At 48.4% G+C, this 27,880-nt stretch overlaps 1 protein-coding gene across 1 annotated transcript in view; it reads left to right on the forward strand.

The window, feature by feature from the left end:
• Positions 1-14,852: 14,852 nt before the first annotated feature.
• Positions 14,853-27,880, forward strand: part of nell2a (neural EGFL like 2a) — a 183,550-nt gene continuing 170,522 nt past the window's right edge. Inside the window, exons 1-2 of the mRNA XM_056281703.1 lie at positions 14,853-14,922; positions 22,344-22,472. Coding sequence (XP_056137678.1) covers positions 14,853-14,922; positions 22,344-22,472 — 199 coding nt within the window. The remainder of the gene's footprint in view (positions 14,923-22,343; positions 22,473-27,880) is intronic.

The raw sequence follows: 27,880 nt of genomic DNA on the forward strand, positions 1-27,880 counted from the left end.
CATTCTGAGTGAAAGAAATGGGACTGGCTTTTGATTTGATATGGGTGTCCGCCTGAAAATGGGGGTCCTTAACAGTATCTCCTGATGGTGACATGGTCCATACACCTTTAGGATTAGAGTTGGATCGGTTGAGGGGGTTCTTTTTTCCCCCCCTTTTTCTCCCCGATTGTATCCGGCCAATTACCCCATTCTTCCGTGCCTTCCCGGTCGCTGCTCCACCCCCTCTGCCGATCCGGGGAGGGCTGCAGACTACCACATGCCTCCTCCGATACATGTGGGGTCGCCAGCCGCTTCTTTTCACCTGGAAGTGAGGCGTTTTGCCAGGGGGACGTAGCGTGTGGGAGGATCATTCTATTCCCCCCAGTTCCCCCTCCCCCCTGAACAGGCGCCCCAACCGACCACAGGAAGCGCTAGTGCAGCGACCAGGACACGCACCCGCATCTGGCTTCCCAGCCGCAGACATGGCAAATTCTGTCTGTAGGGACGCCCAACCAAGCCAGAGGTAACACAGGGATTCGAACCGGCGAGCCCCGTGACAACGGAGTAGGCCGCTACGCTACCCGCATGCCTGGTTGAGGTGGTTCTTGTCATAGGTGATCATTACCTGCGACTCCTTGAGACTGAGTTCAGCGGCCAGCTTGTTTCTGTCCGTCTTGCTGATGTACTTCTGTCTGCGGAAGGTTCTCTCCAGCTCTTTGCGCTGCTCGTTGGAGAACACCGCCCTCCTCAGGATTCCCCGCCGAGATTTGGGACCGGCATCGGGGGACCACATCGGAATACTGGCCCCCACTGGATGTAAGGGGAAAAAGAAGAAGAAATGGATGAAAACATAATCAGAGAGACAAATCATCTGACTGTTTGTCCGCCGGCTCACATGTTGACATCAGGAGTGAGTCAAGACGGTTTTCCGGCCCGTTGGTTTTTATTGTCTGTGATGCATGCACTGCTGCTGTCCGGCCAACGTGCATCAATAGGCTCATTGTCTCAATCGGGGAAAGCATCAAGTAGGTTGTAGAGTGATAAAGTAGGTTGAGAGAGTACACGGGGAAAGGAATGGGGAACATGGGGGGGCTTGTGAGGGTCATAATGGAGATCGTTTTAATACTTTTAGGGTTATCAGGGATTAAGATGTGTTGACTTCATGATACATGCTCATAGCCACCATGAAAGTGCACACGTTTCCAACCATACCGAATTTTCTAATATTTGAATTCCTGTATACGATCTGTTTTTTGTTTTGTTTTTTGTCACACCCCGCCTTTCTTTCTTTCAATTTGTCCAAATTTAACAAACTGGGGGTGACTAAAGGGAGAGAAGGGAGGCATTTCCACTGCGGAGAAAAGGGATTTGGAGAACCGTGAGGAGACAATCCCACGCCGCTTCACTCACAGGTGCAGGCACAACAAAAGTCAAGTGGGACAATTTATCCAACCCATTCAGTGTGGCTTCTTTAATCTGTATGACAAATCTGCACACGGACCACCTCCGGGGAGCGCGTAACGGGTTTAGACATGCTCCTCGCTCCCCTTTTGGGACTCAATGCCTTCCACTTAAACGGCCGATTACCGGGTCAGCGCCGGGCAACGTGTGCGTCTACCCAAGCAGGGCCAGCTATAGAACCTCACGGGGGGACCCCCGGACAATAGAAATGGGACTCTCCTCGCCGGCTCGGCGTCCCCAGCACTAAATCTTTTCCCCTTGCAGGTATGAAGCCGGCCTGTGTGTGAAGATGAGCTGGAATAAGTCTATAAAAGTCACTTCCATTGAGTGCTTTCTGTCCCAGTCAAGAGGCCCATTCCGACGGAGGCAGGAACAGGGATTGAGGGACAGGAGAAAAGAGGAAAGGTCGGAGTGGGGCGGGGGAGGGAGGGGGGGGGGGGCAGAGAGGCTCTTTAGCCACACAAAGGCCAGTGGGTTGTTCCTTGTCCCACCCTCTTCTGCGGAGGAATGGTCCAGCTTTTTCTTCTCTCCTATAAATGCGCTCAATAGAGTTCATTGCTGCGTTGAAAAATTGCAGCGGGGTCGCGTGTGGACTGCGGAGTGAAAGTGCCGATTGGTCACGGCCAAGCCGGCCATTGTTGTGTTGCCGGGCACTGTGGGAAAGTGTCAGCCCACTAAGAGGACCCCAGGGACTGTGTGTGTGTGTGTGTGTGTGGGGGGGGGGTGATAGGCTATGTGGTGTTTTCTACCCCGCTTGACATGGTGTACTGCCACTAACCAGCTCCTAGAGCCCCTGATAGAAGGCCACATTAAAGCACCTGATGGTTTGTCACATGTGAGTCTCCTAATGATGTCCTTGAGAAGAAACTCGGTTTTGTGGTATGTTATGACTTGTGAAATCCAGCCCTAAAACCTTCGCCGCTCACAGCCGAAACGCTCTTCACCGGTGGAGGTCCGCACCTCTGACACTTCTCGGGGTCTTTCAGCGCGGAGACTCCCCCGTGTTAACGATACTCTTAATCTGACACAAGACAAGATATTTAACAGCTCTGCATATTTGCACCAGCGAAAGTGTGTATCTGTGGGTATGGGGGGGGGGGAGCCCAGGGAGCCCATAAAGGCCCCACCGCCGCCTCCTCCTCCTCCTCCTCCTCCTCCCTCTCCCTGCTCCAAGCAGCCGTGAATGGTCATGAATAGCGCTGTGCAACGTGGAGTGGAGAATTAGCTCTTTGGCGTAGCATCGGTAATTAGCTTTCAGAGAGCATGGGGGAGCGTCGCTGCCGAGCGCTGAAGAAAAAGGGAGCCGAGGCGTCGCCGATGAGGCATGAAACCACTCACCGGAGAAGATGGGAGGCACGCCGGACCCCCCACAGAATGCCAGTAGATACTGAGGACCCCGCAGGAAAACGCTACCCAGCACACCTGAGACGGAGAGAAAACACACACACACACAACCCCGTCAGATTCAGCAGGAGTAAACACCACCCGGCTCACACCATCATCATCATCATCTAAACACCATCCATGCCTCACAGCTGGACTCTTAGCATCTAAAAATTCAACAATAAAACATGGCAACTTGTAAAATTACAACATGATGTTGTTCTACATTTCGTTGGGTCCCTTTCCACTGAAGTCCATGAGAGAACCAGAAGGAGAATAATCCATTATCAGCAAAAAGAAACTACATCTTCTTGGAGCTAATGATTGAAAGACCAGTTTACATTTCCGTAAGGCTTCTTTCATTTTCTCTGAGACTTGTTTCCTGACCTCAGAGCCGACTTGCTCCACGACACCAGGCGGCTTCACGTATTTTTCAGTACATTTGTTTCCGGTCTTCTATCCTATGTGCCCTCTCTGCTCAGTAACTGCAAATAGTTTCCTTTACTCGATCCACATTTTCAATCTTCTGCCCGTCTCTACCAAGGGAAGTGGGTCAGAACAAAAGGCCGTAGAACAAAAGCGGCGTTGGAAGCGGTCGACCTTTCTCATCCTCGAGCCGACTCCCAGCCAGGCCTCTGCCGTGTTCAGGGACCGGGATGTGGGTTTGTGACTACGTAGATATTTAAGGAATAACTAGATGTTGGGCAGGAACCGCGAACCGGGACCCGGCAGAAGTCAGAGAAGCGTTAGAATATTCTCATGACATCCACTCAGTTTAAACACTGCCGTGCCTCCTCTCCGTCCTTCTCCACGGTCCGCGGTGTGTGGTCACACAAAAACAGGACGGGAATTCAACCACAACCTTTTTATATATATATCTGTTTTCTCTTGTTTTAAACACCGAGAGTGAACGTGACAAAGATAGTCATTTTCAACTTTTGAACTTTAAACTTGTAGTGTCTTACTCATGCACATGGTGTGTTGTTTTGCTGTGACCCATGTGTCCAGTTAGTACACAGCTGTGAACTGAGCACTAATTGCAATTTAAAATCAGTTAGAATTACATTTTGCAATCGTCAAGTCTGTCTTTACTTTTCTGTTGTGTTGTTCGCCCGTCCGTCCTGAGAGGGGAAGGCCTCCTCTGTCGCTCTTTTTTTATTTTTATTTTTGATTTTGATATTGCCATACTACATTAATCCATCCATCAATCCATATACTATATTACTATATACATATATACATATATATATATATACATATATATACATATATATATATATACATATGTAGTGTAAATTATTTTTAGTGGGTTTTTAAGCTATTGACCAGAGGGGTATACTAGAAACTGGATCATAAGGTTTTCCAGAATCACCTTTGTGCGTTGTGAAGCCAGTTGGGGCAAAGAAGCCTTTAATGTGCCGAACTTCCATGTGACAGGGCTCTGGCTATTATTTTTATTGCTAGGTTGATTTTTTTTTGTTAATTGCCACATGTGGTCCTACTGAAGGCCCAGGGCCACGGTTCGCCACTGATATATACTAATATATATATATATATATATCCATATACTATATCAATCCCTGTGGGGAAATTCTTCTGCATTTAAGTCATCCTAGCTGTGTAGCTAGGAGCAGTGGGCAGCCTCTGTGCAGCGCCCGGGGACCAACTCCAGTTCGTCTTTCCTATTACCTTGCTCAGGGGCACAGACAGGCGTACTAACCCTAACATGCATGTCTTTTTGACATGATTTTCTCCCTTTTTTTTTTCCTGATAAGGTGTTATGTTATTCCGTGCAGATTTCCCCTATCGGAATCGAGGGTCCAGGGAGTTGTCCATCAGCATCCGTTCTGTGTCCACCTGTTGCAGAACAGAACGTGCTCATTAAGCCCCCTGCGACTGAGGTTGCGATGTAGACGCTATTCAAACAAAATTTGACTTGATTTGAAAATTTTGATTTGATTTTAATTTGAAATTGGGCTGCTCCGGCGGCATCTGGACACTGCTGGGCACCCTCCTCATCATATTCTTCATACATGTTATAATTCCATTATAATTCTGTTACCCTCTTTCAATATTGTATTGTCTAAATTGCGTAAACACAACATCCGTTGCACGTTGTCCGTCTTGGGGGGAGAGATCCGTCCTCTGTTGCTCTCCCTGAGGTTTCCTCCCTGTCACAGGGGTTTTTAGGCAGTTGTTCCTTATCCGCTGAGAGGGTCTAAGGACAGGATTTGTGTTGCTGTAAAGCCCGCTGAGGCACATTTGTAATTTGTGATATTGGGCTACACGAATAAAATGGGACTTGACCAGCTTCATAACTTACAGTTGGAGGAGTCTTACTGTTGGTTTATGGACGGTGTGAGGTCGGAGTCGTGGATTCTGATCGGCACATATTTACAGAGCCAGATGTCCTCATACCCACTGCACAGTGTGACGGGGAAACTCGTACGGAAACCACATTCAGAGCTCAACATGTTAACACGGTCATTACGTTCAAACACTGATGGCACAAGATTGATGTGGATGTCCTCTGCCCTTCGTTACAGATTCTTCTTCTGCGTTGACGCGTTGAGATCAGTTAACCATCCATCCGTCCCACCCACGCAAAATTAGAAGATGATCATTCAGTCAGAATTATGGATTGAATTATCGGTGTTACGACGTTGACCGTGTTAGCATGTCGTGGCTAACGCACCACAGTCTGAGTTTTAAGCCACGAGACAACGTGGTGCCGTTTGGAGGCTTCTCGTGGATTCGGTCTTTATGATCCATCTGTCACGCTGAGGATGGGCTGAATGTGTCCTAATGGAACGGGTTCAAGTGGATTATGTTGAACTCACGAAATTAGTTTAACACCTCACTTCCACTGGCGAAACCAAACTCAGAAATGAAATAATCCAATTTGTCCTTGACGAATGTGCTGTTGTAAATGTAATTTATTACAGAGGAGAAGGTGACGCCAGACCGTTTGTGCACGCCACTTAACACCTAAAGCCTTAAAACACACCAGCAGGGGTGTGATATTAGCTTTACGTGTGTGTGTGTGTGTGTGTGTGTGTGTGTGTGTGTGTGTTGTACCTGGGTGCGGCAGAGGCGGTGCACCATCTTTGACCTGGTGGGCGTTGGGACCCGGGCCCCGGCCGTGCTGGACTCCACGCGGAGGGCCCCAGCTCCTGCCGCACACGGCCGCTCGCCTCAGATGCCCGCCGTCCTTCCTCTCCGGGCTGGCCGAGGACGTTCCCGACTGCAGCAGGTTGTCGATGAGAAAGCTTGTGCCCGAGCTGCCGAAGCCCGGCAGAGCAGGAGGTGAGTCGGCCATGTTCTTCTTCTTCTTCTGCTTCGTCTTCATGCAAAGCTGGACTGAGACCATCCTGTTGGCGCACGGGTGACCCAAAAAAAAAAAAAAAAAAAACCCCACTTGGCCCTTCGTCGTCCCTGAGCGGTCACAGCTCAGTGATGACCGAATCCTCCTTTAATCCTTCCTGGAGTGACCGGGCCAACTTCATTAAAGTCTGCAGAAAACAAAGGTACTCTCCTCTTCCTCTTTTCGGGGCCTGCACTTTGCCGAGGGGGAGGCCGCCTCCTGATTGGCCGAGAGGCTCTAATGTGCCTCTCAATTCAGATAAGGCCGGCTCCTTTCTGGAGTGGCAGAAGGTGGGTCCGGCTCATTCATTATGTCAACTAGCCTATTAAATGATAGACACCGGAGACAATGAACTGCTGGCCAAAGTTTAACATGCACCAAACACTCCTCTCCAGTAGTAAATAGTTTTCTCTTCTTCTCCGAGCCCCTCTTAGAGAGCCATTGTGCCCCCGTGGTTTCCCTGGGCTATAAAAACTACTGAGAAACCCGTTGCTACAGTGCTCCTCTGTCTCATTTGCCCCAAGAGTCCTGTTTTCAGTCTTTCAACTTGCACCAACGCCATTTTCTCGCCTTGCAAATGAGAATTTTTTTTCACTTTTCTCCGCACTTGATGACGAATAGTTTTCAGTTTCACCCGAGATGTTTGGAATCGCAGTTCACGCAGAAATACGTTAACGTGAAATAAGCCCCGCAGTGAGTGCTGAGGCTTGTCTGTGTGCAGCCCGGCACCGCAGGACCCTCACACACATCGCTCAGAGAGCCATTATGGGAATCGATACACATGTTTGATGGAGCACCCCCCCCCAAACCACATTCCCTCACGAGTCATCCACAGAATGGAGACCTTCACCCGGCATGACACGAATACTGTACAGGATCACCATGGCAACAACACCGTCTACAGTCGCCAACATCAGAGACACCCCCCCCCCCTTAACAGAACTGCGGCTCGCTCGATACTTTCTTCGTCCTATTGTCGGCCATGTCAGGCGGCTTGTCCAAACATTGACAGAATCTGAAGACTAAATGACACCGCTGTCTGTTTTTCACCTGGGCAAGCTGCTGTTACACATTTCCAACATGAAGGGGGGGGGGCGCTTTGGTTAATCAATGCTCCATATTTGACAGCTGCAGCTTTCACACACACAGACAGACACACAAGGAGTGATGTTTTCATACAAGCCGTTCCGACGAGTGGCCTGTGTAATCTTCTGCAGACACAATAGCTAATTCAGTTAATGACTCTCAACTCCATAATGGCATGGTGGGGGGGCGCCATAGTTGCAGCACAGTAAACAGCCATGTCCACACCAGGGAGCAGGGGTTTCTGGGTGATGTTGGTGGCGGTGTGTGTGTGTGTGTGTGTGTGTGGGGATGGGGGGGGGTGGTCAGTACCTCATGCTGAGCATGGAAATCGGCCCAGACAGCTCAGCCTATTGTGCGCCGGCCAGGGAGCCAAAGGTTGCTTGTAATCAAATTTGTGGTTTTATTTCCTCAGACTGGTGGATGGCGGCACGGAGGCCCGGCGTCACGGCGTCACGTGACGAGCGTTCGCAGGACCGCGTGCACGCCGTCTACCTTTGTGGATCCGATGCGTGCATCCATACATGCTGTGCGTGGAGCAGTGGCCCCGGCGTTCCCCCGAGGCGCTTGGTACGACTCTTGATGACACACAGGAAGTAAGAAGGCGCTGTGGGCGTCTCCGTGGCGCTGTGATTCACTACGTTTGATGATGATGCTCAAAAAAAGGTCTTAATATTCACGGGTCAGCACGCCGGTTCCGACCCTTGCTGGCTAAAAATGGCAAGAATTATTCTTTTCTAGTCTTATCCTCTAAAGTGGCCCTGTTTTCGTTTTATCCTTTGGGGGGAAAAATTTCGCTGGAAAGCAGAAAAGTCTTTATGGAGTTTTCTAGAAACTTCTAAGAAACGTGGGACCCTTGCTGTTGACATTAGGCGTGTTCATGATGTCCGGGGTCGCAGCGGTTCTTTATGCGCATTTCGGAGAGCATAACTAAGAGCGTATCGTCATTAAGATTCACCACTTGTTAATTAGCGAGGTTCCAGCGGGGGTCTTCAGGAGGGGGAGGTATAATTAGGCTATTCTCATACTGCAGGTTTTGGAAATACCCCGAAAGCAAGTTCATGTGAATTTATTTGATGTCCCTTTTTCTCCTTTTTAGAAAATGGAGGGAAAAAAAACACGTTCATTCAGAGGCCCCACAATGGCCCTGTTGAAAACTCACTCGACAGAGCAGCTGAGATCTCTCTCTCTCTCTCTCTCTCTCTCTCTCTCTCTCTCTCTCTCTCTCTCTCTCTCTCTCTCTCTCCCTCTCTACCCCCCCTCTTTCTCACTCTACCTCTCTCTCTCTCTCTCTCACTCTACCTCTCTCTCTCTACCCCCCCTCTCTTTCTCACTCTACCTCTCTCTCTACCCCCCCTCTTTCTCACTCTACCTCTCTCTCTCTACCCCCCCTCTCTTTCTCACTCTACCTCTCTCTCTCTCTACCCCCTCTCTCTCTACCTCTCTCTCTACCCCCCCTCTCTCTCACTCTACCTCTCTCTCTCTCTCTCTCTCTCTCTCTCTACCTCTCTCTCTACCCCCCTCTCTCACTCTACCTCTCTCTCTCTCTCTACCCCCCCTCTCTCTCACTCTACCTCTCTCTCTCTCTCTCTCTCTCTCTCTCTACCTCTCTCTCTACCCCCCTCTCTCACTCTACCTCTCTCTCTCTCTCTACCCCACCTCTCTCTCACTCTACCTCTCTCTCTCTCTCACTCTACCTCTCTCTCTCCCTCTCCCTCTCTACCCCCCCTCTTTCTCACTCTACCTCTCTCTCTCTACCCCCCCTCTCTTTCTCACTCTACCTCTCTCTCTCTCTACCCCCTCTCACTCTACCTCTCTCTCTACCCCCCCTCTCTCTCACTCTACCTCTCTCTCTCTCTACCTCTCTCTCTACGCCCCTCTCTCTCACTCTACCTCTCTCTCTCTCTACCCCCTCTCACTCTACCTCTCTCTCTCTACCCCCTCTCACTCTACCTCTCTCTCTCTACCTCTCTCTCTACCCCCTCTCTCTCTCGCTCTACCTCTCTCTCTCTCTCTCTACCCTCTCTCTCTCTCTCTCTCGCTCTCTACCCCCTCACTCTTCCTCTCTCTCTCTCTCTCTCTACACCTCTCTCTCCACCACCCTCTCTCGCTCTACCTCTCTTTCTCACTCTACCTCTCTCTCTCGCTCTACCTCGCTCTCTCTCTCTACCTTTCTTGCTACCCCTCTCTCTCTTTCTCTACCTCTCTCTTGCCCTCTCTCTCTCTTTCTCTCTCTCTCTCTCTCTCTCACTCTACCCCTCTGTCTCTACCTCTCTCTCGCTCTCTCCCTCTCGCTCTCTTTTCCTCGCCCACCAAAGCTCTTAAAAAAAGAAAAAGAAAGAAGATACCGGACCATTGCACACACGATTGATATTCCACCACTCGAACTTAATATCGTGAATGGTCGGCCAGACTCTATGAATCAGGGAGACAATGCGCTTAGCTTAGCAGCAAACTGGCACTTTGTCCGCCGGGTCCCTGCCTCGGCGGAGGAAGCGTCTAATGTGAGGCTCACAATTGTGGGTCTATAGAGTTCTAATGAGCTTCTGTGTGGCGGATGAATGGCCGGGGGCCCATTCACCACAAGGGCCCAAATGAGCCAGCTCACTGCACACAGCTCAACAATGGGGGGTCCCGTAGAGTGGGAGGAGCACGGCTGCGTTGTATATAGACGGTCCATAAGAATCCTCAGGAAAGTGAGAGATCAACATGTAACCGTATTCTAATGAAGGAAACAAAAGCTCATCAAAGGCCTTTTCAGAGGTTGGGAGCTGATTTAGATGTACATTTTATTTGTATAGGGTGGTGTAAGCTTTAGTGGTTACTTAGAAACTCATTGTCCGAGCGTCCAGGTGGCGTGGCGGTCTATTCCGTTGCCTATCAACACGGGGATCGCTGGTTTGAGTCCCCGGCTTGGTTGGGCGTCCCTACAGACACAATTGGCCATGTCTGCGGGTGGGAAGCCGGATGTGGGTATCTGTCCTAGTCGCTGCACTAGCGCCTCCTCTGGTCGGTTGGGGTGCCTGTTCAGGGGGGAGGGGGAACTGAGGGGAATAGTGTGATCCTCCCATGCGCTACGCCCCCCTGGTGAAACTCCTCACTGTCAGGTGAAACTCCTCACTCTCAGGTGAAAAGAAGCGGCTGGCGACTCCACATGTATGGGAGGAGGCATGTGGTAGTCTGCGGCCCTCCCCGGATCAGCAGAGGGGGCGGAGCAGCGACCAGGATGTCTCGGAAGAGTGGGGTAATTGGCCAAGTACATCCATCCATCCAATATCCGAACCGCTTATCCTGCTCTCAGGGTCGCGGGGATGCTGGAGCCTATCCCAGCAGTCATTGGGCTGGAGGTGGGGAGACACCCTGGACAGGCTGCCAGTCCATCACAGGGCCCACACACACACACACACACATACACATTCATATCTAGGGACCATTTAGGGTAACACTTTCTATGAAGCGTGCACCTATAACGCCCTATAAGCATCTGTAAAGCCCTATAAGCATCTATTGGATCTAAACTTAGCACAAAAAGTAAGGAAATGTGTGTTTGGTAGATTATTTATTTGTTGTAACAATGCTTCTTGGCAATAAATCTTATATCAGGCAGCTGATTGTCAGCACCTGGGGTACCAGAAGCTCAAAACAAGAGTCAATAGCAACAGCAAAATAAGCTGTTTGGCATTGGCAGAGAAGATTTGGCAAATTTTTCATGGGCACAACCCACATACTCAGCTCTGCTGCTCATCCCACAAATGCATGTTCCTTACAAATGTGGCGCCATTTAAAAGGGAAATAAACAGGCTTTCCAACGGTATAAGATGTATTGCCAAGAAGCATTGTTACAACAAAGAAATCATCTACCAAACACACATTTCCTTACTTTTTGTGCTAAGTATATAACGCCCATACTTTCCTATAATGTGTATTACAATGACTAACGGTTATTGCTGAAGACTGTGAAATAGCACTGAAGTCTCGTGCATCTTTACAAAACTTCAGCAAAACAAGTTGGCTATGATGCGTTATGACATTTGACAGATAAACTGGCTAGTGGTGACATATTTATAATGCATAAATCCATTTTAAATTGACATAATATATCATAAAGGTGATTATGAGGTGTTGTGAGGGCGTATACATGGTTATAATGAATCTTACAATGACTTATAGCTACACTTATAAGCCGTTATAGATGCTTATAGGGTGTTATAGATGCAAGCTTCATAGAAAGTGTTACCCAATTTAGTAATCTCAATTCACCTGACCTATATGTCTCTGGGAGGAAACCGGAGCACCCGGAGGAAGCCCACACAGACACGGGGAGAACATGCAAACTCCACACAGAGGACGAGCTGGGACAATCCCCAAGGTTGGACTACCCTGGGGCTCAAACCCAGGACCTTCTTGCTGTGAGGCGACCGCGCTAACCACTGCACCACCGTGCCGCCTGGCCAAGTACAACTGGGGAGAAAAAGTGGGAAAGATCCAAAATAAAAAAGCAACACGTTGTCTCACAGCCCATGGCTTCGGTGTCAGACCGTCTCTGGGGTTTGCATGTTGCTTGCAGGTGATTCAGTTTTCTGCCAGTCTGAAGAAATGCATGTATGTGTCCTGTGATGGACTAGCGACCTGCCCATGGTGTCTCTCTGCCATCTCCCCATTGCATGCTGGGATACACTCTAACCCCCCTTCAACCCTAAACTAGATCAGGCAGGTATGGATAATGAATAAATATAAATCTCCTTTTGCATGTACAACACATACGGCAAAGCTGTTCCACCACAGATTTTATTTTTGCTAATCTCTGCATATCATGCAACTCTCGGCCGTTGGCAGCAGATAACTCGATGTCGGCGCTTCGAGAACTCATGTTGCACTAATTAGAAAATGTGGCTGTTCAACCGGGCAAATGTATTCCTGGAAATACTGCTGAACTAGAAACGGCATCTGACATTGGTCCTAGACAACATCCTCGCTGAAGAGATGCAACATGATTCACCAGCCCGTGTCTGCAACGCCGCGTGGTCACGTCATCTGAATTCTCTGATTCCGGCAGCAGGTTAATAAAGGACAAAAACAAATAGCAAGATGTTACATGAGCGCCGACTGGAAAATCTGTGAACCGCCACTTCGGATGTGGTTGTTGCACGCGAGTTGCGTGCAGTGCGAATAATCTTATTCTGATGTAACCCGTGAACCCATTCATCCATCTGCTGTGTGTACCCACTTTATGTAATTCTGGGTTGCAGGCGGCTGTAGTCTGTCCCATCATGCATTGGGAAGAAGGCAAGAGAAACACCCCGGACAGGTCACGGGTTCATCTTTGGATCCACACTCACACTGCCGTTCATGCCTATGGGCAGTTTATAGTATCATTCACCTAAGATGTCTTGTGACGTAGAGAGGGAACCGGTACAAGATCCTCCCTGAAGAACTTCCCACTGATATCTCATCTCATCTCATCTCATCTCATCTCATCTCATCTCATCTCATCTCATCTCATCTCATCATCATCATCATCAGCCACTTCTCCGGGGCCGGGTCGCAGTGGCAGCAAGCTAAGTAGGGCACTCCAGACATCCAGACACCTAAGAGGGAACCGGTACAAGATCCTCCCTGAAGAACGTCCCACTGATATCTCGTCTCATCTTCAGCTGCTTCTCCGGGGTCGGGTCGCGGTGGCAGCAAGCTAAGTAGGACACTCCAGACGTCCCTCTCTCCAGCAACGCCCTCCAGCTCCTCCTGGGGGATCCCAAGGCGTTCCCAGGCCAGACTGGACATGTAGTCCCTCCAGCGAGTTCTGTGTTTACCCCGGGGACTCCTCCCAGTTGGACATGCCCGGAAAACCTCCAAAGGAAGGCGCCCAGGAGGTGTCCTAATCAGATGCCTGAACCACCTCAACTGGCTCCTTTTCTTTCAGTTTCCTCTCCAGTCGGCGTTGGGAGGCCAACATGGAGGTCTTCTCCCTCTCCTCACGCCACAGGCGCTCCTCCAGATTCCCCTGTGAGAATCGCCACCTTAACGTGGTGGAGGGGTTTGGGTGTTCCGGTGATCCTGGGAGCTGTGTTGTCGGGGGCAATAGCTCCCGGTAGGGTCTCCCAAGGCAAACTGGTCCCAGGGGAGGGGCCAGACTAAGAGCGATTCCCAAGAAACCCAATAAAATTACAGCAGAAGAGCTACAGCACCTTTCCCGGAAAAGGGAAACCGGGGCCCCCTCCTGGAGCCAGACCTGGGAAGGGTGCTTGCCGGCGAGCGTCTGGTGGCTGGGCCTTGGCCCATGGGGCCCGGTTGGGCCCAGCTTGAAAAAGCAATATGGAGCCACCACCCCGTGGACCCACCACCCACGGGATGAGCATTGGGGTAGGGTGCGATGCAAGCCGGGTGGCAGGCAAAGATGGGGACCGGGGCATGCTGACTTCCGGCATCGCAGACTGGTCCTCGAGACGTGGAATATATAACACAGCAGGTCGGTACCGAGAGGGACTATCTATAAAATATAGAAGAGTCTAGTATTTGCCATCACAGACTGTGAGAAATTATTATCCTGTTAATCAGCACTGATGCTGAAAAGACACGATTGAGGATCTACTCTGTTTCCCTGAAGACCTTCCTCATATCCCCTCCCCCCCATCCAGAATCATGTAGATTTCCACCTGCATTTCCCTCCCACGTTGTTCCACTTTGAAAGAATTAATTCAAATGCAGATTCATCACTTAAGGTATAACTTACAACAGCCTTGGTGTGGTTAAATGAAAATACAGTAATGGGTGGGCGGCGTCCCTAATGCACCCCTCCTACTTACCGCTAACATTTATTTTACAACATCATCACTTCTAATCCACGACTCATACGTCAAAAGGATAAATCAGAATCTTGTTTATTGGCCATGTAGGTTTGCACACACATGGAATGGGACTCCGGTTTCGTGGCTCTCTCGGTGTACTTAACATAGAATAACAACACTACAACACAACAACCTTCAGATATATACACAAAGACTGACTTATACAGGTGAAATAAGAGGTGATAAGGTGCAGAGAATATATCAGAGATGCTGAAATAGATGTTAGCAGGTTACTTACATACATGCCTGAGGTAGATGGACATAACAGAGTGTACCAGTATACGTACAATGTAGAGTATATGCAGCATGGTTGGATTTATTTGACAATGTTAGGGGTTCATTTGAATGACAGCCCGCGGAAGGAAACTGTTGTTTGGGGGTACAGTGCTCTGTAGCACCTTCCAGAGGAGAGTAGTTGGAACAGGTTGTGACCAGGGTGTGATGGGTGTGCAGTGACGTTGCCTGCCCGCGCAAATGTGCATATGTGCACAAATGTGCATATGTGCAAGAAAAACCTTGAAGTGACTAGCACCTACTAATATTTTACATGGCTGCCATCTGCTGGGGTTTAAAGGCTGAGCCTTCATTTGCAGGACGCAGAGAGAAACACGGTCTGTCTGTGTCTCGGGCCATGCAGGCTGCAGCCCTGCAGTGGACCAAGGATGCCACTGCCTGTTGTGTCTCAGTACTGCCCTGCCGGAGGTCCAAGGGCTGCGATTTGACGTTATTTACACAAGATGGCGCTGAAAGAAAAAGGGCCAACTCGAACCTCATCCACAGGCCAGGAGCTTGAGGAAAGAGATTCAGGTGAGAAATACTTCCTGCATGTCACTGCAGGGTTATTCACCCGAGATACGATGTCTGCCAGATTTCACTATTTCGTGGTCTTTCATTTTTTTTATTGAGCCCTTCTCTGACACACTACACTGTTTTAAGAAGTAAAAAAAAAAATCAGACTGGATGCTGCTGATTTTGCCCTCTCATTCCCTAGAATTGTTTACTTGCCCTTCTCTCAGACCCCCCCCCCACCACCACACACACACACACACACACGTTTACCTCTATCTTTCTGAGGACCCCTCATTGACTACATTCATTCCCTATCCCTTAAACCTAACAGCCCCCCCCCTTTTTCTCCCCAGTTGTAATTGGCCAATTACCCCACTCTTCCGAGCCGTCCCGGTCGCTGCTCCACCCCCTCTGCCGATCCGGGGAGGGCTGCCGACTACCCCATGCCTCCTCCCATACATGTGACAGTGAGGCGTTTCACCAGGGGGACGTAGCATGTGGGAGGATCACGCTATTCCCCCCAGTTCCCCCTCCCCCCCGAACAGGCGCCCCGACCGACCAGAGGAGGCGCTAGTGCAGCGACCAGGACACATACCCACATCCGGCTTCCCACCCGCAGACATGGCTAATTGTGTCTGTAGGGATGCCTGACCAAGCCGAAGGTAACACGGGGATTTGAACCAGCGATCCCCATGTTGGTAGGCAACGGAATAGACCAGCACGCCACCCGGATGCCCCCTAACCTTAATCATCAGAACTACATGCCTAACCTTAACTCTTACCCCAACCTTAACCTTACCCTAACCCTAAACCCAAGTCCTGACCCTAAAACAGACCCTAAAAGAACTGAGGACCAGACAAAATGTCCTCACTTTGCTAAAATGTCCCCATGCTGATGGCTAAAAACTCAAATTGGTCCTCACAAAGATAGTAAAAGAACAAATGTGCATGCATGCACATGCACACACACAGCATACATGCACAAACACACACATCCTCCTTCCACAGAAGGGGTCGTTTGCAGCAAAGGCTGGCGGTCATGTTTTTTTAATATCTATATAAAAACAAATGACCGAACGCCAGAGCACAAAAGGGAACGAGTGTTAAAAGTGTCATTGAGCAGAAGCCTGTAATGAGTCATGGGTGAGTGTGGGACATTTCTCATGCAGCTCATGAATGTTGGGTTTCGAATGGCAAGGTCGTGATTATGCAACAAATGACTCCCAAGAATGCCCTGCGGGAACGAGGACGCCGCTTTCACCGAGAGCCGTCCGGGGCCTTGGCGCCGAGGAAGCTGCTGGAACTGATTCCATTTTGTCTGCGGCATTAGCGGGCCTATGTGACACGATTCTGGTCAAAGTGGATGAGCCCCTGAGAGCGCGGCGAGGTTTCACCTGTCTGTTTGGCTTACGCAGGCCCAAAAAGACTTTCCCTCCCCTTCCCATGGAAGCTTTGGTGTCTCCGTGTGTGTGCCTGTGCATGTGCATGTATATATGTGTGTATGTGTGGTGGTGGGGTGTGTTTCCATTTGTTTGTGTGCGTTGACTGCCTTTCATTCTTGGATGGGCGCATGGGCACATGCTCTAATGACTTTTTGTTTTCCATATGGCACTTTAGGAAATGACAACTTGTGGGCAATACAATTGTGATTACATTTCCTGTGTCTGCACCCAGAAGTAATGTGGAATTATTAATAATGAATAGATTTGGGGGTGGGGGGTGGGGTTGGTGGCGGCTCCCTCTCACATAGCAGATGTGATCCACCCGCACAGTTGGAGAGGCATTGACTGCTTCTGTTTTATTGACAATAGATGCCCACAAGCTATACACCATGGACCGTATGAGGATATTATTTAAGCTTGATGGATCTCCAGATGGAAAGCAAATATATATATATATATATATATATATATATATATATATATATATGTGTGTGTGTGTGTGTGTGTGTGTGCGTGTGTGTATGTATGTATGCTCCTATAGTGGAGGAGAGTTATATATATGTTATGTTAGTCAGAAATGTACCAAACACAATGAGTGTACTCCCCTGTTGTACATAAGGTACATATATTTGTACCTTATGCATGTTCATATATGGAAAAAACCTGTCTTTTTTATATATAGTCATTTATATGCCTCCATATGTGCTCAGTATATATGTATATGTTGCTCCATATGTCTTTGGCCCTTCATTGCATCTAACTTGCCCTTCCTCAGACTTTGTTGGGGCATGTTGAGTAATTGGGATTGCTTCAGTTGTTATCGATGGATATCCTTTAACACACCAGCTCCCAATCCTCTCATCTGGCTATGTGTTATTTATGTGAGCGTGTGATGCATTTCTACAGAGCACTTAGGAAAGCAACTGAAATAGTAGCTCTCGTCAGTTTTTGTGTGTGTGTGTGTGTGTGTGTGTGTGTGTGTGTGTGTGTGTGTGTGTGTGTGTGTGTGTATATCTATCCTGTCTGCTGCACCTTTCAGTTGTGCGCTATGGAATAAATTGGTTTTCAGTTCTGGACTATAACGCTGTCTCAGTCTCTCTTCTGCAGTGTGCAGTCTTTTTCCTCTGTTTTGATGATTCCTTATGACGTCTTCCACCTGCATTGTGTGTTTGTTCATCCGGATGCGACCAGCCTCGCTGTTCATTTCTGATGATTCATGTATGTACACAGTGGCGGGGCCATCAGGGCCATCTGGGCCTTCTCTGCCGGCCCTGACAAAATCAAACTCATCATATTTTGTTTTGCATAGTTGAATTGAGGTGTGCCTGTAATGCGTCTGAAATTCAAGTACTTGTTTGCTCGTGGGGCTGAGCAGGGATTTCCCACGTCATCTAGACGCATCACAGCTCCTTGGACCAGTATACTAGTGGTATCCCTAGCCTTCTCTTGAAGCCCGAAGCTGCAAACTGATTACAACTTTGAGTGACCAAATCATCAGCCAATCGAATGTTGATGTGTGGTGACAGACGCCCCCAGGGCCCCGCTATGTATCAGTACTAGCCCCGGTGTCGTCATCAACCTTGAGCTTGAGCCTTTGGTGGGTTGTGAGCAAACTAAGCACAATGGCCGGGGCATTCACACTACTGACAATGTTGTTGCTGATCTACTTTGGTGTTTATTGTGAATCTGGTGGGATTGTCTGCATTTTTTTTTTTACATGTTCTTCCAAACGGACTAAATTACTGGATGGATTTTGCGAGAGAAGGCTGCTACGGGTCTCCCAAGTGAGGTGGAACATCAGCTCCGGGTTGCTGTGAACATTTTATTGACGTGAAGGCGGTGCTGTGATAGCATTGTGACTGTACTCTGTGGGATTTGTTGAAGTTGCGCGAGTGACTGGTGAACATCAGCAGTGGAAGCTTAGGGGTGGGGGGAGGGGGTGCAGTTCATCACTGAAGGCCCTGACTGAAACCTCACGGTTAGATACTGTATGCACATATATGCATTAGTACTACTACTACTACTACTACTACTTACTGCTACTACTGTATCCCTCAGGTCATACCTAGCAAAACAAACCCTTGCCATGTGATTTATATGCATCATTTGTAACGTCGTTATAGTAAAACCCAACACCCCACTGGCAGTACTGGAATACTAACAAACGAGCCAGATTGATAGGATTGAAATATGCCGAAATCGCACTCGGGTCCGTTGAAGGGAAGCCGAGCGCCAGGGAGGATCTGGAACTGTCCCCAGAATGGTATCTGCTGGCTCTTTGATAACGGCCATCCTCCACTTGTCAGCCCGGTTTGACAGGCCCATGCAGCCAACAAAAGCCTCCTCCTTGGATCCAGGGACTGGCTGGAGTTTGCAGGCGAGTTTGGATAGCCTCTGAACAGGCTTCTATAAAAAGCTCCCGACTAATGTCCATCTGGCAGGAAATTCATGATGAAACCGGGACGGTGTAACGCGATACACCGCTTATCCCGTTTTATTTGGGGAGGGGGGGCGGGATCTTCCCTGGCACGGTCACCATAAAACACTTATGTTTTTCGAGATGATAATTAGTCCCATGGATAGGGAGCATGCGAGGGGTAAACAGATATGCAGAGCACAAACCATCTGTGTTCTCCAACAATGAATTAACCAGGCCGAGTCTGACAGCAGACGAAGCTCCCCATTACCACGCGGCCTCCTAGAGACCCACCCTCAACTCCATTAGAGGACTCAACCAATCACAGCAGTGAAACATGGTTGTAATATGATTGCTTGGGATGTTCTGTTTGCAAAATCTCACAGCTAATAAACATGACCGGATAATCCAAACAGCACTTTGTGGAGGCCAATCTCTAGTAAGCTCTATTAAACTTGAATAGCAGCTTTACATGTTTAGTCAAACCACATCTTTTAATGTTGCATTCAACCCTTCTATTTATTAGCCCTTTATCTGCTGCTAATCAATCACCGGTTTCTGTCTTTTCTAATGTAATCCATCTTATTTGAAATCATGCCATCCTATTTAGTTATTCTGTTCTATCATCTTCACTTGAAATTGTATTTATTTTTTAATTGTGTTTTTCTTTCATCAGTATGCCTTTTCACTTCATGTAAAGCACATTGTATTGCATTTCAATGTCTGAAATGTCCTATATACAGTTTGTTTCGTTCTTTGGTTGATTGATTGATTGGTTGGTTGGTTGGTTGCTAAATGTCACACTGTTACATATAGAGTACATATATAATACAATAATTAGAGTACAATCATTTCTTTGTTATTTGAGGGGTAAGTAATTCCTTACTGTTGCGCTGTGGGCATTTTTCCATCTGTAGTTTTGTCACGAAACATTCAAAGGATCATGCTAATGTTTTTTCACGTTTTAGCCCATTTACTACAAACGGCGTGCACTTAACAAATCTCCCAATCATTTTCCAATAGGGCCATTGGTTTACATTTAATTCAGCCGGCCACCTGTATGAAAAATCAGCTTTTGTTTGAGGTGGGGAGGCGAATCCATCACAGTGAGCGTTTGGCCAGCTTTGTTTGGTTGCGTTGTCGTTGGGAGGTAATGCAGATGAAAACATGGATTTCTGATAACAGTTGACTAAACACTCCTAAATATGCGTAGGTTATCAAGTCTGTCACATAGTGCTGAAATAAAGTCAAACCAATGGCCTCCTGCAAGGTGTGTGTAGCACACACACACGCACACATATATATATATGAATTCAGTGAGTCAAGTAAATTCTTTATGCGATAGTACAAGCCTGTTTCATGCCATTAGCAATCATCAGCCGTCAAAACAGCCTCGTACTGTCGCATAACGAATTTACTTGACCCACTGGATTGTTTTGCTCCTTATTTGTTGAGCACTTCCCCTACCGCTGAGTTTCTTTTAACAACGTTTTTTTTATGGTGACGTGGTTAAATAATGGACTTCTTGGACACCCTTTCAGAGTTAACAAGTAAGCTTTTAATGACCGCAAGTCAGAACAGACAAGTTTGTATGGGTCTCGGCTCCCCCTCTATTGGCCACCGAAGCGACCCTATATGTATTTGCCTACTCTTTACCCTCATGGTGGGAAGTAGCATGTTATCTAATACAACTTCTCCCATAACGTCCCCGTTACCTTCCACCACATCACCGCTATCTGTATGTCCGTTTTTAACATGTTCCAAATCCCACAACATAACCAAAACAGCGACAGCTCAGTTGCATTGTGGGTAATATGTGAATGACCCTCGGAGCAGAAACACTAGCAGAATTCGCCACAATATATAGCGTTTTGGGTTTTTCTTCCGGAAACCGTCAAAGGTGTTATATATATAAATAAATTTAAAAAAAAATATATATATACACACACACAAACACACACTCCTGGCAAGACTGTCACACACCCCAATTAACAGCACCTGCTCGTTGTTCCGGTCCGGTGCTCTGAATAATGAGGACCGGGTTGAAACGCGTCGTCTGCTCATTGGCTTTATTGTGTTCCGTGCCGTTTACTGAAGACGTTCATCAGTGGCTATGAGAATTGTTTTCTCCCGGAGCCGTTTACATGGCGAAGCAGCGCCCTTTTCTGTCTCGTTGGTTTGCGTTCTCGGCCCGGATTCCGTGGTTTCTCTCTCTTCCGGACGTTACCCGGAAGGGAACCATTCACACAGGTCAATGTTGCGGGGCTACGCAAACTGACCGCGGACACGAGGCGCCGGAAACGAGCAACGGGGAGGCCGGAACGGCAAAAAAAATCACACGTCGATATGTCACTATGGCGATATCGTATCGTTTGACAAAGAATGCAGTGAAATATCCAAAACAAATGTCCAGTATATTTCATGAAACGGCTACTGAAATGCACGTAACGTCAATATCGGCCATGTTTTCGCCTCGTGTGTGGCGTGAGGTAAGTTGGCCGACGTCACATCCGGTTGTGATGGCAAACTTTTTTTTTTAATTGGAGATGCCGCATCCACGGTTATCGTTGTTCCCGTTCTGCTTCGGTCCACTCAAACGGTGTCCGGCTTGTCGTCTAACACCGTCCCCGTCGCTCCATCTGGACCTAGCATGGCCGGATTTGTAGTATTAAACGGGATGAAACCGTGTAAAAAAAAACACCGGAATTGCCCTTTAATTTATTTTCGCTTTACCGGGGCTCGTCTCGATATGATCCATTTGAGGCCACAAGGGGGCTTCGTGGTCCATTTTACCCCCTCGTAGGCAGGGTACCTACACTCCTCTTTCCTGTGCTCACACTCCTCATAGACGGGAGTGTTTTGCAACAACTGGTGAAGCCGCATCTCGCCTCCGTGCTCCTCCAAGCCCACCTGTGCCACGGACACACACGCACACGCATACACAAGCACGGACGGCGCAGATGGAAGACACCTCGCACCACGCGGAGTAACATCTTCTCATTTTTTCCATTCACACCGTTCGTGGGGTTTTTGCGTCAGTGGGCATCCAAGTTCTGACGATGCCTCCTTTTATAAGCCGGGACTGGTAACAGCCGTCTGCGCAGAGGGTTGAAGCAAGCCTTCCGTGTTTTCCATTGAACGACATCGTCTCCTGGAAGTGGACTGAAAACATGGACTAAAAAAAAAAATTTTTTTTCTCCCATTTTTTTTTCTATTCACCATGGGATTAATACGGCCGTTTCTGATCCTCGGTTTAATCTGTGTCGCCTCAGGTAGGCAGGGCATTGCGTTGTCATTGATTTTTTTTTTTTATCAATTGAGAATGAAAAATGCATTGGGGGAAAAAAATGTGCTTTTCTCTCGGGTGCCTGCTGAAAAATGCTCCACAGATCTCTAACGTTAAGAAATAAATGACTCAGATGACACATCTATGAGGTCTATGTAGGGTCCACTTTGGTGCACATCTCCTGTCAAGATGGACAGCCTGGGGGGGGGGGGATCTTCATTTCGCATCGCAGGTGGATTTAATCTACTGATAATGATTTTTCTTTTTCTTTTTTTTTTGTGTCTCTGTGAATAAGTTTTAGGTTTTGGGGTCGACCCTGCCATTCGCATCGGTGTGTTGGAGGAACTGAGATTTGAAGACGGATATGATGGAGTTACTCAGGTCCAGGGCTTCCACGGAGAGACCCGGGCTTTCCACTTCCAAGGTGGGTTACGCATGATGCACCCATCCGCCTGGATGGCCGTGTATTCCTCCCTGTAGTTGGAGATGTGGAGAAGTTGAGAGGGTCTTAAACTCTGAAGCCCACATGACTCGAGTGTCAAACACTTTTGGAGCTCAGTTTTCTGCCATACTGACAGCTATTCATATTTCTAACATCTCTTTCTGTGACAGCGGCGTGCGTCTTTGGATGATGTCATATGCACCTTGCTCATACTGTATGGACTGTGTTGGCGTCTCCTGTAGTGTGAATCTGCAGTTTTCCCGTGTGGTTATGGTAATGCAGGCTGTGTTTGGGTGGGGGAGTGGGGGTGCATAGAATGCCACCTGCCCTAACAATGGACAACGGTCTCGCTCCTCGTGAAAAGGGAGGGGGTGCATGGGAGTTGATTGAGGAAGGGAGGCGGGTAGGGTAGAGGGGCGATGGGGCGCCGGGACGGGGCGATAGATAGGAGATGAATGCAAAAAGAATGATAGGAGGACTGAGCATAATCAGATTAGCCCGCAACAAAACCCTGCATTCAGCCAAGTGTGTATAATGTGAGCGTGGTGGGTTAGAGGGCCCCCGAGAGGGAGAGAGAGAGAGAGAGAGTCTTAAGTGCTGCATCTGAAATATGTTCTATAGAACTGGGATATTACACTGGTGGAACTGGGAACCATTATGTGATGCCAGAATACCAACATGTCCTATTTCGTGTTCATACATTATGCGTGGGAGTTTAGCGAATGGGACTAAAAAAAGAACAAAAAATCTCAGGCAAAATTGGGCTTCCAACGGTGCTGGAAGGGTTTTTTTTTGTTTTTTTTTTGTAGGTTGAGTTCTGACTTATTGAGCCGTGACGGCATTTTTTTATTTTTAAATTTGAATTTAATTATTAATCGCTCAAGACGTCAGAGTCCGTTTTATTGGCCATGAACGATCTCATGTAAGGAATTTGACGTTGTATGTTGCTCTTAGTTACACATACCATGTACACGTGTACACAACCAGACAAGAGCAGTGCGAATTTAGAGAGAGCTGAGTATATGGTTATATATCAACAGAATATAGCCAGTATAAAACCTGAAAATATGAGTACAGTATGAGTGTAACAGAATGGGGTTGTGCTATAAAGACTGTGATGGGACCCAGGGGACAGAGGCGCCTTGTCTCTTCGTCTGCTGTTTGGAGTGTCCCACAGTTGTCTGGTACATTTAAGGGAAGGGTTGGATGTTTTTGTTGGCTACTGTCGTATTTTCAAACTGTGACAGGTGTTGCCAAACAGCAGGTCAAACTCAGACTCCTCAGTTGGCTGATGGTGGTGGTGTGTGTGTGTGTGTGTGTGGGTGGGGTGGGGGAGTTAACATTACCAACCATTAAATCATCCTGTCAGTGCTCTCTCATAACAAACCCGCTGAGACTGTAACCTGACAGAACCCCAGCAACAGACCAACTTGTTGTCAGCATCCGGCTTGTCGGAGAAAAACCGAAAAGGAAACTCGGAACGGGATGGATTTTCACATCTCATTGCATCTCAATCACATCTTGTACGAATGCACGGCGGTGTCGTTTCGTGAAACAAAAGGCACCGCACAGTCGTTTTGTCTGCATTTCTCCGCCTCCTCCTCCTCCTCCTCCTCCTCCTCATCGTTCTCCGGCTCGCCGCTGTCCTCTCATCTTCTCCTCCTTGGCAGCAGCTGAGACAGCAGACACTTCTGCCTGGAACAGCAACTCCAGCAGAGCATTTGATGTCCCCCGTGTTTAGACGATGCCTCAGAAGTGCACTACCCAGGCAGGTAGACAGACAAAGAGAAAGAGAGAGAGAGAGACTTGGAAAGCCGCTCCCCGGGTTTCGTCCCATTGATGTGGCGAGATACGGAAAAACACGACGACGGCTTTCCTGTTTCCTGAGATGGGTACCTCAGCATCGATGCAGCCGCTACCTTTTAGCAGGTTTTCATTCAGTTACCCAAGTTCATTCAGTTCCACAGTTGGACAGACAGATAGGCAGGGGGACCGACAGACATACAGACATATAGTATATTTACGGAGGAGTGTCTTTATGCATGCTAATTAATTGAGGTAAAGAAATCACAGAAAGTTGAATCAGTTCACGTGGACCCAACGTTTGAGAGAAACGTTTCATCACTCGTCTAAGTGACCTCTTCGGTCTCAGGTGACTGCAGGTGTCCCCACCCTTATAAACGATACAGTGGCATAACGACCGGGTTCATATGCAAATTACGGTGAGCATTAACTACAGTTACAATGGACGTGTACTAGTCACAGAGGGTTGGGGAATAGTTGCAATCACAGCATTGTAAGATGGTGACGGATGTACTCTTAGCCCCCCCCCCCCCCCCCCCCGGTTCAGGGATGGTCGTTCCCTCTTCACATAGATGGCCTCTTTGACTCCCCGTTCAAACCAGCGTTCGTCCCTATCAAGGATGTGCACACCCTCATCCCTGAAAGACTGGCCACTGGTCTGTAGATGGTGTAGACTGTGGAGCCCTGGTCTCTAGATGGTGTAGATTGTGGAGCCCTGGCCTGTAGATGGTGTAGACTGTGGAGCCCTGGTCTCTAGATGGTGTAGATTGTGGAGCCCTGGCCTGACGTGTTAGCTCTCCTGTGTTGTGCCGTCCTCTCAGCCAGCGTCTGTTTGGTTTCCCCGATGTACAAGTCACGGCAATCATCCCCGGTACTTAACAGCGTACACTATATTGCTCCGTTTGTGCCGGGGGACCCGATCCTTGGGGCGGACCAATTTCTGGCGCAGTGTGTTTTGGGGCTCGAAAACAACTGAGGCACTGTTTGGAAAATACGCGTCTCAGTTTTTCCGACCCTCCCGCCACATATGGAATCACCGCTGGTTTATGCTTAGGCAGCCGTTGTCCTTCTCTCTTCCATCAGCTGGTGCACTGTTTGGGCGTCTTCCTGGCTTTGACAAACGCCCAGTTAGAATAACCACACTTAACCAGGGCCTGTTTAATGTGGGATTTCTCCCCTTTCTCTGCCGCTGTGTCAGTGGGCATCCTGATGACTCCTAGTTTGTGCTCCAGTGGATGATGAGAGTCAGACCTTAAGTACTGATCAGTATGTGTTGATTTACGGTAAACATCAACAGTCAAATGTCCCCCGTCACCAGTTGCGAGTTCACAGTGCAAGAAGGCTAACCTGTCATTTCTCACATCCTCCCTGGTGAACTTGATGTGGTGTCCACAGAGTTAATGTGGAAAGTGAAATGTGGCGCGTCCTGAGATTTAATTTCAACCCAGGTGTCGTCCACAAATCTGAACCAATGGCTAGGTGGTGTCCCTGGATAGGACATCAGAGCCCTCTTTTCCACTTCTTCCATGTACAAGTTGGCCACTACAGGTGAGACTGGGGAACCCATAGCACACCCATGCTTCTGCCTATAGTACCGCCCCCTGTATGTGAAGTATGTGGACTGAAGAGACACAGCTTCAGGAGCAGACACACTTGTTCAGTGTTAAGGGTGGTCCTACTGCTAAGGGTGGGGGTTGTTTTATAGTTGTATTTGGACTGCCTCCACTGCTTCATCAACAGGAACACACGTGAAGAGACTTGACATCCTAAGAGACCATTGTTTCATCCACCTCCATAATGATGTCCGTCACCTTATCCACAAAAAAACCCATAGTGTTCTGAATGTGATGCTCATTACTGCCTACCAACGGGTTGAGAACAGATGCCAGAAACTTAGAGATGGTATAGGTCACTGAGTTTGTTTTTTTTAAACCCCCCCCCCTTTTTTTTAATCTCCAATTGTATACAGCCAATTACCCCACTCTTCCGAGCTGTCCCGGTCTCTGCTCCACCCCCCTCTGCTGATCCGGGGAGGGCTGCAGACTACCACATGCCTCCTCCCATACATGTGGAGTCGCCAGGCGCTTCTTTTCACCTGACAGTGAGGAGTTTCACCAGGGGGACGTAGCGCGTGGGAGGATCACGCTATTCCCCCCAGTTCCCCCTCCCCCCTGGACAGGCACCCAGACCGACCAGAGGAGGCGCTAAGCAAAGAATATAGAGATGCGTAATTTAAAGGGAGATTCCGGGCGTGAAGCTTGTCCAGAGGGAAACGTGCACACTGTAAATAAACATTTTATAAGAGTCCATATTTTTCTTATTTATCTTTGTTTTATTTTTACACGTTACAATGTTTGAATAATTTTTTTTTCACAACCATTTAAATGTTAGTTAGCAAATTTCAATACAATTTGTCGGTTAACAATTTATTTTTAATATAGCACTTTCTCTCTGCGTTGTTTCAGGTTCTGCTCTTCTGAGCCGCAGGTTCTTCTGTGCTTATGAATGCAACATAAACAGGGAACGACTTCATTGGTCTTTTGTTCTTTTACTTTCTATGTATCCAACTGGACCACTGACCTCCTGAAATACACCTGGAAACGACCGGGATAATTCCGCAGCTCCTTTATCAGCAGGTGAAGCATACAGACTAGGTGTAGCTTCCCCTGGGTATAATCTGTGGTACAGACTTCTGTCAACAGCATTGTCCTGTTCTAACAGCTTCAGACAATCTCACTTTTTTCTTGTAACCACTGCCTGGGTCTCGTTTCAGGGGCTCATAAGCATTTATTCATTTATTTAATACATTTATTTCTAGTTTTTCCCCTTATCCCGCCCGTTTAACCCAATGGCGTATGGCCGGAACTCTTGTCGAATAACTCCCCCGGCTCACGTTTCCACAGGAAGGAGATAGGCGTAACACCAGCTTCCTTCAAACTCGTGTCGGCTGCTCTCGCTATTTCACACGCTGAAGCCTCGCATGGATTGCATCACCTTCAGGCCCCGAAGGAGACGTAGGGAGAATGTTTTCGGTTGCTTGGCTGCAGGCGCCCCGGATGGGCCAGAGGGGTCGCTGGAGAACGACGAGTCCCCGAACACTACACCGACGTACACCCGCTATCCCTCGGGTAAGGGTGGCCTAATGAATGCCTTATCCCGTGGACGCTCTGGCCGTGACCGGTTACGGCGAGTCTGGGATACGAACCTCTCGCCACATGAGGCTCATAAGTATTTATGTCGCTGAATAACGTCATACCTTTCTCATGATAGTGTGTCTGGTTCAATACACCGGTGCATCTGCTTAGTGTGGTGGAAAGATGAGGATGTTATTGTCCTTACTGGGAGTCGTGAGAGCGTTCCTCTCGCCTCTGCTGATACTGTCCGTGTCACACATCCTCCCTGTCCACAGAGGGTGGGAGGGTTATAAGGGCGGGGATATCCGTGGTCAGTTGAGACTGAAGATGTCACTCGGATGAGTGATGACACGTTGCTCTCAATAAGCGTTGTGTCCGGATGAACTGCTTCAGCTCCCTGTGATTTATGGAGGCACTCGGCCACTTCATTCAGCTCAGATGTGTATGTCAAGT

This window comes from Lampris incognitus, chromosome 6 (genome assembly GCF_029633865.1).
Source record: "Lampris incognitus isolate fLamInc1 chromosome 6, fLamInc1.hap2, whole genome shotgun sequence".
NCBI classification, from domain to species: domain Eukaryota; kingdom Metazoa; phylum Chordata; class Actinopteri; order Lampriformes; family Lampridae; genus Lampris; species Lampris incognitus.